The sequence below is a fragment of the Zeus faber genome, assembly GCF_960531495.2.
Source record: "Zeus faber genome assembly, chromosome: 18".
In the NCBI taxonomy this organism is placed as follows: Eukaryota; Metazoa; Chordata; class Actinopteri; order Zeiformes; family Zeidae; genus Zeus; species Zeus faber.
This window is the reverse complement of record NC_137210.1, coordinates 30593984-30606563: the sequence shown is the minus strand read 5'-3', so window position 1 is coordinate 30606563 and position 12580 is coordinate 30593984. Positions and strand designations below refer to the sequence as shown.

General features: G+C 46.5%; 1 protein-coding gene across 1 annotated transcript; it reads left to right on the top strand.

Moving 5' to 3' along the window:
• Positions 1-6544: 6544 nt before the first annotated feature.
• On the top strand, positions 6545-11101 carry LOC307244018 (putative ribonuclease ZC3H12C; the record flags this gene model as incomplete). Its single annotated transcript, XM_080018992.1, has 5 exons — positions 6545-7245; positions 7569-7708; positions 8775-9009; positions 9309-9415; positions 9543-11101. The coding sequence occupies 5 exons, from the start codon at positions 6545-6547 to the stop codon at positions 11099-11101; spliced, it is 2742 nt and encodes a 913-aa protein (XP_079875118.1).
• Between the last annotated feature and the right edge of the window lie 1479 nt (positions 11102-12580).

Sequence of the window (12580 nt, the reverse complement as noted above, 5' to 3'; positions counted from 1 at the left end):
ATCCAACCAGCAACCTTTAGATCACTAGACCACCAGCGCTACCTCCTGAGCTACCATGTGTAAGATGTGTATTCTGTGTATTATGAGTATTATGTGTATTATCTGTATTATGCGTATTATGAGTATTATGTGTATTATGTGTATTATGAGTATTATGAGTATTTTGTGTATTATGTGAAAGGAAAAACAGTTAATATTCAGTTCATGTTCACTCTGCTCCCAAAGTCTTAAAAAGTATAATTCTCCAGTGGAATTACTATTATTCAAATTGTTATTATTATAATTAATTTTATTTTAATTACATTTATCATAATTACTACAATTATAATTACTTTTATTATAATTACTTTAAGAATAACTTTTATTATAATTATTTTTATTATAATTACTATTTTAATAACTTGTATTATAATTACTATTATTTGAAAAACTTTTATTACAATTATTATTATTGTGATTACTATTATTATAATTACTTTTATTATAGTTACTTTTATAATAACTTTTATTAGAATTTTATAGAATTACTATTGTTAGAACAACTTTTATTATGATTACTATTATAATCACTTTTATTATAGAGAGAGAGAGAGAGGGAGGGTGCATGGCACATGACAGGGTGATGGTTCGACTCCACCTGCCTCAGAGGTCCCTTGGGTGGGGGTTCAGGAGCAACTGTCCTCCCCATTGTCTGGGTCTGATTCAAAGCAGCTCCCAGCTTTGTTGACATTGGACTGAACCAAATTATCCAAATAAATACATATGGAAATATGGAAATATGGAAGTAGTATTTCATTATTTCATTATTTTGGTATTTAAGTATTCAAGTATGGAAGTATATATGTAATTAAGTGTTTAAGTACTTAAGTATGGAAGTATATATGTATATAAGTGTTTAAGTATTTAAGTTTGGAAGTATAGAATTATTTAAGAATTTTTGTATTTAAGTATTTAGTATTTAAGTATTTAAGTATGGATGTATGGAAGTATTTTGGGATTTTAGTACTTTAGTTTTTAAGTATTTAAGTATGGAAGTATGGAAGTATTTAGTATTTTGTTATTTACGTATAGGACAGTATTGAACATTGTAAACGTTGGTCCCGCCCTGTGCCGACCAACTGTCTCCAGTGTTGGCAGCCATCTTGAACACCTCACTGTAGTACCTGTCTGCTTCAAAACATCCTCCATCCCCGTTCCAAAGAGCAGAGCATGTCTTACTGACAACAGACCCGTCACCCTGACCTATGTGCTGATGGAGTCCTCTGCGGTGATGGAGATCTCTGTGGTGATGGAGACCTCTGTGCTGATGGAGACCCTTCTAGTGATGGAGACCTCTGTGGTGATGGAAACCTCTGCGGTGATGGAGACCTCTGTGGTGATGTAGACCCCTGTGGTGATGGAGACCTCTGCGGTGATGGAGACCTCTGTGGTGATGGAGACCTCTGCGGTGAAGGAGACCTCTGTGCTGATGAAGACCTCTGTGGTGATGTAGACCCCTGTGCTGGTGGAGACCTCTGCGGTGATGGAGACCTCTGTGGAGATTAAGACATCTGCGGTGATGGAGACCTCTGTGGTGATGGAGACCTCTGCGGTGATGGAGACCTCTGTGGTGATGAAGACCTCTGTGGTGAGGGAGACCTCTGTGCTGATGAAGACCTCTGTGGTGATGGAGACCTCTGTGCTGATGGAGATCTCGGTGGTGATGGTGTCCTCTGTGCTGATGAAGACCTCTGCGGTGATGGAGACCTCTGTGATGATGAAGACCTCTGTGATGATGAAGACCTCTGTGCTGATGGAGACCTCTGTAGTGATGGAGACCTCTGTGGTGATGGAGACCTCTGCGGTGATGGAGACCTCTGTGGTGATGTAGTCCCCAGTTAAAACTGTGGAGCCATTTAGGACCTCAGGTGGGTGGAGAACATCTGACCTCAGGTGGGTGGAGAACATTACCTCCAGCACCCAGAAGGCCCAGCAGAGGATATTCCTTCTGCGGCAGCTGAAGAAATTCAATCTGCCACAGGAAACGGTGGTCCAGTTCTACACGAGCAGTTCAACCTGGCACCACCTCAACACCTTCTCCCCCATGGGTGGAGCTCCCATACCAGTCCCCCCGTCCCTGTCACACACACACACACACACACACACACACACACACACACACACACACACACACACACACACACACACACACACACACACGGAAACATGGAAGTATGGAAATATGGGAATATGGCTTCATTGTCTTTATATTTATTGCACCATTTCTAACCTGGGTTGAAATTTCCCCTTAAATTTAGATGAAACATGAAGGGATGTGAAGAGCAGCTTGACGACCTGTTCAGCTTCAGTCTCTGAACCATGAAATATTACTAATGTGTCAGAATATCAAATCAAATAAGAGTGTTGATGTTCTCCTTCCTGACCAATAGGTTGTTATAGTTATTTACAAGTTGTTATAGTTATTTACTAGTTGTTATAGTTATTTACTGGTGATTATAGTTATTTCCAAGATGTAATAGTTATTAACAAGTGATTGTAGTTATTTACTAGTTATTATAGTTATTTACTAGTTGTTGTAGTTATTTACGAGTGATTATAGTTATTTACTATTTGTTATAGTTATTTACAAGTTGTTATAGTTATTAACAAGTGATTGTAGTTGTTTACTAATTGTTATAGTTATTTACTAGTTGTAATAGTTATTAACTAGTTATTATATATTTACTAGTTATAGGCATGTAATACTTATAATAGTTATCAAATAGTTATTATAGTCATGTAATGTTTATAATAGGCATGTAATAGTTATAATAGTTATCTAATAGTTATAATAGTTATGTAATGTTTATAATAGGCATGTAATAGTTATAATAGTTATGTAATGTTTATAATAGGCATATAATAGTTGTAAAAGTTATCTAATAGTTATAATAGTTATGTCATGTTTATAATAGGCATGTAATAGTTATTGGATAGTTATAGTAGTTATGTAATGTTTATAATGGACATTTAATAGTTATAACAGTTATGTAATGTTTATAATAGGCATGTAATAGTTATAAGAACAGAACAATCTTTATTTGTCACACAGCACACCACAACACATGCACGCACACACACGGTGGCCGGTGAAATGGTTCCTCTGCGTTTAACCCATCCTGGCTTGTCCTTCCTCCGGTGGCACAGCTAGGAGCAGTGTGCAGCATACGTGGACGCGCGCGGGGACCAGGTGATGAGTGTCCATCACTGATGTGTGCATGTTTTGGGTGGGGGTCCTTACTGATGTTAGGTGGAGGAAACCCCATGTGAGCACGGGGAGAACATGCAAACTCCACACAGAAAGGCTCCTATTTGGGAGATAACCCACCCGGGGGACGGTGCCAACAGCGCCCCAGGCGGGAATCGAGCCCAGGACCTTCTTGCTGTGAGGCAGCAGTGCAATGCACTGCGCCACCAATATGCATGTAACAGTTATAATAGTTATTGACTGAGATCCACTGGTTCCAGATGAACCAGTTTGTGTGGAATCCAGACGGCTCTTGGACATATGGCCTTCTGTCCGGAGGTCGGTCCCCAGGGGGGATGCTCCCCCTTTCACCTCCCACATCCTGGGGGCCCTGGGGGCCGTGGGGGCTTTGGGGCCCTAGGGGCTGTGGGGGCCGTGTGGGTCATGGGGATCCATGGACCTACAGGGGGACTCACCCCGACATCCAGCCCTGGCGGGGTCAGAGCTTAGCATCTGTCACTGCAGACCTGTCTGCCGCCATGTCCCTTCACCCCTTCACTGCTCCCTATGTAGTACACTACAGCCTACATAATAAAATATGAGTAGTACACTACTGCCTACATAGTAAAATATATGTAGTACATTCCTGCCTACATAGTAAAATATATCGAGTACACTACTGCTTACATAGTAAAATATATGTAGTACACTACTGCCTACATAGTAAAATATATCTAGTACACTTCTGCCTACATAGTAAAACATATCTAGTACACTACTGCTTACATAGTAAAACATATCTAGTACACTACTGCTTGTATAGTCAATTATATGTAGTACACTACTGCTTACAAAGTAAAATATATGTAGTACACTACTGCCTACATAGTAAAATATATGTAGTACACTACTGCCTACATAGTAAAATATGTGTAGTGCACTACTGCTTACAAAGTAAAATATATGTAGTACACTACTGCTTACAAAGTAAAATATATGTAGTACACTACTGCCTACATAGTAAAATATATGTGTGTGTGGGCGCTGCAGGACTGTGGGGCAGAGTCATCCAGTGACGGAAAGGTTGCTGGTTCCATCCCCGGCTTCTCCTGACAGCGTGCTGAAGTATCATTGAGCAAGGCACTGAGCCCCTACAAAAGAAACTAGCTTTACTTGACACTTCATTAGAAGACGACAGTAAAAGTTTGTTCTTAAACAGCCTCGGTTGTTCTTCTCATGGATTCTACAACTATGTTGGAAACATTGTGCTCCCTGTTGACATGACTCACTCACACGGTTCTCAATCTCCCATTCCATCACATCCCCAAGGGTGTGTTGGTTCTGATCCGGTGACTGGGAAGGAAACTGAACAACACTCAACACATCTTGTTCCTGAAACCGGCTCGAGTCGACGTGGTTCTGCTGTTGTAGTCCATCCACATCAAAGTGCCACGTGTTATGTTGACATGTTGTTCTGCTCACCACATTGTGCAGAGCGCTCACCTGAGTGACGCAGGCTTCCTGTCAGCTCCAACCGGTCTGACCGTTCTCCATTGACCTCCCTTCTCAACGAGGCCTTTCCCCCACAGAGCTGCTGCTCCCTGGATGATTTGTGTTTTTGGTTCCATTCTGAGTAAACTCCAGAGACGGGTTGTGTGTGAAAATCCAGGAGATCAGCAGTTAGAAAAATCCCTGGTCCTGTTCCTGATCTGGTTCCTGGTCCTGTCCCTGGTCTTGTTCCTGGTCCTGTCCCTGATCTCGTTCCTGGTCCTGTCTTTGGTCTTGTCCCTGGTCCCTGGTCCTTTCCCTGGTCCTGGTTCCTGGTCCTGTTCCTGTTCCTGTTCCTGGTCCTGTCCCTGGTCTTGTTCCTGGTCCGGTCCCTGATCTCGTTCCTGGTCCTGTTTTTGGTCCTGTCCCTGGTCCCTGGTCCTTTCCCTGTCCCTAGTCCTGGTCCTGTTCTTGGTCCTGTCCCTGGTCCTGTTCCTGGTCCTGTCCCTGGTCCTGTCCCTGGTCCTGTTCCTGGTCCTGTGCCTGGTCCTGGTCCTGTCCCTGGTCCTGTTCCTGGTCCTGTCCCTGGTCCTGTCCCTGGTCCTGTTCCTGATCCAGATCCTGATCCTGGTCCTGGTCCTGGTCCTGGTCCTGTCCCTGGTCCTGTCCCTTGTCCTGTCCCTGGTCCTGGTCCTGGCACTGCTCCTGGACCTGGTCCTGGTCCTGTCCCTGGTCCTGTTCCTGATCCGGTTCCTGGTCCTGTTTCTGGTCTTGTCCCTGATCCTGTCCCTGGTCCTGTCCTTGGTCCTGTCCCTGGTCCTGTCCCTGGCCTGTCCCTGGCCTGTCCCTGGTTCTGTCCCTGGTCCTGTCCCTGTCCCTGGCTCTGTCCCTGTCCTTGTCCCTGTCCCTGGTCCTGGTCCTGTCTCTGGTCCTGTCCCTGATCCGGTTCCTGGTCCTTTTCCTGTCAATGGTGCGGTTCATGGTCCTGTCCCTGGTCCTGTTCCTGTCCCTGGTCCTGTTCCCGGTCTTGTTCCTGTCCCTGGTCCTGTTCCTGGTCCTATCCCTGGTCATGGTCCTGGTCCTGTCACTAGTCCTGTCCCTGGTCCTGTCGTTGGTCCTGTCGTTGGTCCTGATCCTGCCCTGGTCTTGTCCCTGGTCCTGTCCCCAGTCCTTTTCCTGGTCCTGTCCCTAGTCCTCGTCTTAGTCCTGGTCCTGTACCTGATGTGGCACTAAACTCCTGATTTCTGGCTCTTGTTTGGTCCTTTAAGCCAACGAGTCAAAGCTGGATGAGAACGGTTCGATGCCTCGGACCCTTGAGCAACATGTTGAACAACCTGTTGGACGGCGTTTAACTTTACATCGCAAAATGTCAATTCTCGCCAAGTCAATGGACTCCCTCCATATAAACACATATCAACATATCAACATATCAACAGATTCATATTTATATATCAACATAGTGTAAATGTTCCATCCTGAAGCTGAAGGAAACGGTTTTAATAATGAGTGAATCATCAGCTTCATAAATTACTTAGTTCATAATGTATTCATATAATAATAATAATAATAATATTGATCAAAGTTCAACATACAGTAATATAATAATAATATTCATCATAGTTCATCGTATAGTAATTACGTTACTGAATAGGACAGGGCGGTTTGTGTCTCTTGTCTCGTCTTGTCTTGCTCTCATTGGTCAAATCGATCTGTGACTTTGTGACCAATGGCGTCTCTCGCTCTGTCCCTCAGGTGTCCACCGAAGATCAGTCGGGGTCGTCAGGGTTGTTGCCGTGGTGACGGTGTAAGCCGGATGAGTGAGGCGGCTTCATGGGCCTGAAGGACCATCCGGACCATGGAACAGGCCACGTACTCAGCCTGGAGCTGGATCTGGACTACCTCCACGTGGAGAGCGCCCAGCACCGGCTCAGCCTGCGCTCCGGACCCACCGAGGCCCCGGCCTCAGAGCTGAAGCTCGGGGTCGACGTCCCTCGTCCAAGTAGTGACAGTAGTAGTAGTAGTAGTAGTAGGTGCAGTAGTAGCAGTTGTACGAGCAGCAGCAACTGCTCTGAGCACAGCGCCGTCTCGGACAGTGAAGATGAGTTCCTGCACAACGCTTCGGCCTTCACTCGGCCACAGAATTCCTCATCCTTGGGTCCGAGCCCGGCACTGATACATTCCCCCGGAGAACTCCTGCCACCGGTCACCTCAGAGCCCCCCTCCGAGGTGGACCGCCGCTCTAAGGTGGAATTCGCTCTGAAGCTGGGCTACGCCGAGGAGCTGGTCCTGCTGGTGCTGAGAAAACTGGGCAGCAATGCTCTGATCAACGACATACTGGGAGAGCTGGTCAAGCTGGGGGCCAAGAACCATGGGGAGCCGCCAGCCGGGGGAGCCTCCTTTATCGCACAGTCTCCCTTCTCCTCCCTGTCCTTCTCCACGGACTCCTGCAAGATTCTGTGCACCCCGCCGGCGCAGGACGACAAGGAGAATCTCCGTCCTGTCGTAGTGGACGGTAGCAACGTAGCAATGAGGTGAGAAGCGGCTGGAGCCAACTGGTTATGAACGGAAGGTCTACTCCATCAGAGTAAACAGTAGCATCTGTACTCTGTGGGGAGGTCTACTCCATCAGAGTATACCGTAGCACCTGTAATCTGTGGGGAGGTCTACTCCATCAGAGTATACAGTAGCACCTGTACCATCACAATTTAAACCATGTAGGAACTATACAGGCGCTGATCCTGACGAGTAACTATTCAGAAGAATGACAAACTCCTTGATGGATGACATCGTTCTGGGATAAAGATCACATAAGATCTGATCCAGATCTAAACAATAACGGGTGTTTCCTCTGTAGCCATGGCAACAAGGAAGTGTTCTCCTGCCAGGGCATCCAGCTGGCGGTGGACTGGTTCCTGGAGCGAGGTCATCGCGACGTCACTGTGTTCGTCCCCGCCTGGAGGAAGGAGCAGTCCAGGCCCGACGCCCTCATCTCAGGTAGCAAACATACATCCAAATATATATTCATATTCAAATACACGCTCACACCATATAACTTTACCAAGTCTTGTCACTTGGCTTACTCTCAGGGTGAGGTCCGCCACCATTCAATTCTCTGCTTTCCATTTGGTCATGGATTTGAAAAATGTGATATCGATCCATTGTTTGGAAGTAATGGAACAAATTTCACAAATTAACATAAATATAATTTTCCTCTGTATTGTTCTGTAAAATATCTTTGTAACAGATGTCAAACGGTGAACTGAAAAGTTGGAGCAGTTTCATTCTGTATAATATATGGGTCGTATGGTGAGCCGTCTCATCAATACGGGATAGAACGCTCAGCCCTTACTAGTGGGACGAGTTCAACTTTTACACTAATTTGGCAGCAGGTGATTGGTTGAGGTGGGCGGGACAACAAGGAAACTGTTTCTTTAAACTGGAGTTAGTCTCAAAGTGATGGTGCAACCCTGTGTGGGGAGTTCCTTCAGGAGCTCCTGAAGGAGAGATGCATCCTCTAATCCTCCCATTAACATGTTAACAACCCTCTTTTATAAATATGGCTATTTATGTTCCAGCGAATGCTACGTCTTCACCTTCAGTTTGCGTTAATGGAGTCAACAGAAACGTTCACCAAACGGACAATTCAAAGGAAATAATTTGGCTGTTGAAAGTCCAGAATTCCAATGTGCGTCACAGCGCGCCAGTAAACGGGCGAAAGTTTGTGTGTCTACCCAGGTGTCATGTTAAAACCCGGGTCTATTGCAGAATGGTTAGACCTGGGACTAAGACCCTGGTTTTTCCTTTCCCACTGGTGACAAATGCCGTATGTTAGCAGGTGTTACCGGGTTTTTGGTGCAGTGTGAAACGGGATAAGATCGAGTGATAAAGTAAACTAGAAAATGTTGTATTCCTATCACAGGAAGCTGAGTGTACTTACGTCTCTGAAACATCTTTTAAGGAGGGCATCCAACATGTTAGAGCATCGGACACGATTCGCTGTCAATCTGTCATGAGCTTTTCTGATGGTAACCTAAACCCCGCCTCTTACTTCCCTCCACAGACCAGGAGATATTGCGGCGTTTGGAGAAAGAAAAGATCTTAGTCTTCACTCCGTCTCGGCGCGTCCAGGGCCGGCGGGTGGTCTGCTACGACGACCGCTTCATCATCAAACTAGCCCACGAGTCGGACGGCATTATCGTCTCCAACGACAACTACCGCGACCTGGCCAACGAGAAGCCGGAGTGGAAGAGGATCATTGACGAGCGGCTGTTAATGTACTCTTTTGTCAACGACAAGTAAGGACTCCACATCGCCGCTATGCCGAGCCCAGCTAGCATGGAGATCTTTTGGGAACAGCTACACAGAGAAATTATTTGATTATTTATCAAATTGTTGTTTGTTACTTCTGCTTCCTGACTTCTTCTGTTATATTTCATTGTTCAAATTAGTCGTTCTAGTTATTTTCATAATTATCCCTCCAAGGTTCCTCCAGGAAGTTGTGCCTCAAAGAACCACACCAGTTCCTCTGTGGTTCAATCCAATAAGTGGCCTTCTGATATTTTATTGCTTCTTCCATCTTTTACTGGGTATGTAGGTTCATGCCTCCTGATGACCCTCTGGGGCGACACGGTCCCAGCCTTGACAACTTCCTGAGGAAGAGGCCGGTCATCCCTGAAAACAGGAAGCAGCCGTGTCCATATGGTAACAACACTTTGTTTTTTCATCAACAACATGAGAGTCATTTGAACTGGTCCTGGTAAAACAAGTTCAACAAGTCAATCTCTATTCCAAATTAATTGCTGAAATGTGGATGTTTTATCATCCTTAGGGAAGAAGTGCACTTACGGCCACAAGTGTAAGTTCTATCACCCGGAGAGGGGAATGCAGCCCCAAAGAGCGGTGGCAGATGAACTCCGAGCCAGCGCCAAGAGCTCATCTTCAGCTTCCAGAAACCTGCTAGGACATGTACAGATGGCGACAAACCACAGTTTAACCAAAAGCCAAGTAGAAAGTGAAATAGAAACAGAACCCCATAGAGGGCTTTCAAAGAAACCATCAGTTCCCAGCCCTTGTAACCTTTCCTTCAGCAACTTCCTGGATGACCGACTTTTCATTCGGGCCAAAGTGGAGGACAGAAGAGGAAGCTGCAGCAGTAGCTGCAGTCATAGACTTCTCCTGGGACATACTGCTCCTGGGGAACGTCCTTCTTGGGGGAGCCAGGACAGGTGGGATCCTCCTGGGGGAGGAGGTGGGGGACGCTCCATGGCTGCTGGAGCCTCTGGGCCCATTCATGCTGAAATCTACTCCGCCTGCCATTCCCCAGAGCTAGCTTTGGGCTCCTTGGGGAGAGCCTACTCCAGCCAGAGTCTGGTTGTGCCAAAGAGTCCCGAGCAGTTCTTCCCAGCTGATATGCGAGTTGGATCCCTTCTGTCGTACAGCAGCAGCGAGGCCAGCATCAGCTCCAACTCCTTCTCCCCCGACCCCCTGCTGGAAGACAGCTGCAAGTGCCACCACCGCCACCACCACAACCACAACCACCCTCAACTCCATCACCACTGCCCCAGCCGGTACCCCCATCCAGCAAACAAACTGTCCCTCAGTTTGAGCAAGCACCCTGCCCGTGATTACTCCCTACCTCAACCACTGCGGGGACCCCCGGCTTACGCCACTGAGGACCCTCCTTCCTCCCACCCCTCTCCTTCCTCCTGCCCCTTCAAGCCTCCCTTACCCTACCCCCCCACCCATATTCACCCTTCTTCTCTGGGGGGCCATTTGGGTTTTGCCGGGGAGCACTCGGGACCCCCGCTGACCCCACTCCAGACCTCCACCGCTCACTCCCAGTCTCAGAGCTCCGCTCTGGGCCATGACACCCTTGGATCCCTCTGGCAGGTGGGTAGGCTGCCGAATCCCCGCTTGTTTGAGGGCTCACACCTTCATTCAAGGAGAGACTACCCCAGTGTAAACCAGAAGCAGCAGCAGCATGTAACAAGCTGCGACCCCCGCTACCAGCAGCCCCCTCAAACATGCTACGAGCCTTTTACCTTCCAGAGCCTTCCAGAAGGACTGGACAAGGCCTGGCACTCCCCTTGGACCGAGCATACCAATTCCTCACCTCCCAACCACCATCCTCTTTCTCCAAACCATCCGTCCCACCTCACACAACAACCCCTGGCCACTGCCAGCGGCCCTCAGCCACCGGCTCTGCAGCTCCAGGAGTCCCCGGTTCTGAGCCACTACCAGGACCTGAGGGACAAGGTGTTTGTCAACCTGTCCAACATCTTCCCTCTGGATTTGGTGCGCTTGGTAATGGTCAGAAACCCCCATGTGACAGATGCTCAGCAACTGGCGGCGGCCATTCTGATGGAGAAGTCGCAGCGCGGCTACTGACCACAAACTCAAAGGGATACAACTGGTGAAACTGGTGAGGACTCTGGCCCATTTTGTGCCTGGTCCTAGAAAGGCTCCTCGTTTCATTCAAAGATCCGTGGAGATGACCGTGGGTGGACCTCTTAAAGTGGGTTTGACTTGCGGTATACTCAGGGTCCGTCTGTTGGGTCGTGTCTTATGGGATGGGCACATGATGCTCAGGAGGTTTGCTTTTGTTGTCATGGTGATTGTGTTGTTAATCTTTAATTTATTTGCAATAATTAAGTTATTTTTCTATCTTTTAAAACATATAAATATTATTTTAATTTTTTTTCTGTTCTCGCACTTTGAAATAATGTTTTTCAGCAGCTTTGTGTCAATTTTTGTCAATCATATCTGGGTGTTTGGAATCTCCCAGTTTTGGCTGATGTTTGAGACCCGTAGGGTTTCCATGGTGACAATGAGTGCTTCACACTTGATGCTTTTCATTCCTTTTTATTTTTATCTTGTTCTTCACAGGCACCACGACGGCCATCTTTAAATCATGTTGTCGTCCAAAAGGTTCAGGTGCAACAAAGCAGATATCTGATTCTATGTTTTATTTGATTTTATTCTAAGTATTTATTATTATTTAAAAGCTAGTATTTAATTTATTCTTATTCTTGTCCGCTTGTACGCTGCAGGTCTGTTCTGACCCGGCTGCTGAGAGGCTTGGCGGCCATTTCCCTCCTGGACAGGGTATCTCTGCCCTTAAGCCTCTTGCTTTAGACAGAACCTGGTTCTAAATGTCCCATGGTGTCCTCGCTGCCCTCGACTTCCTTTCCAGACAGGAAGTCCTGGCACTTCCTGTCGTCCTCGTGACACCTTTGAACCCTTCCTTTTTTAAAGATTTTTGTGGCTCTGGCTGCAGTTTTCGTATCGGCCACAGGAGGCCGCGCTTGGTTGATACAAATTGTATCCTATTAAGTTGATGCAAATCGTTGTTTTATATGAGATATTTATACAGAACGTAGTTTTTTGGAATATACCGTTAATGCTGCTTAGAAGAAACGATTTAATTAATGGTGATTTGATTAATGCTACATTGTGTCTTGAAATGAACTGTTTACATTCAGGCGAGCTAATGCTAATGCTAATGCTAATGCTAATGCCTGCAGCGTTAGCGTTAGTGTTAGTGTTAGCCTCACTGTAAGGGCCAATGCTGCGTTCCCTTGGACTCACAACTCGTCAATTCCAGTTCCCTCCAGATGCAGCTGGAACCTGTGATATGCGAATGCTAATGCTAACACAGATGGTGCTGCAAGTAACTCTGGGAAAAATTGCAAAGAGATTACAAAACCTGTTTATGTCAGATTGACCGGAAACTGGAGAACCTCTGGGGGCCATGTCCCCTAGGGGCCACATTTCACAGTTGCCTTCGTTCCAAACAAACCACATGCACATGGTTTGTTTCTCTTCAGGAAGAAGCTTCCTGTTGTTCCCTCTGGATCCCAGAGTGGG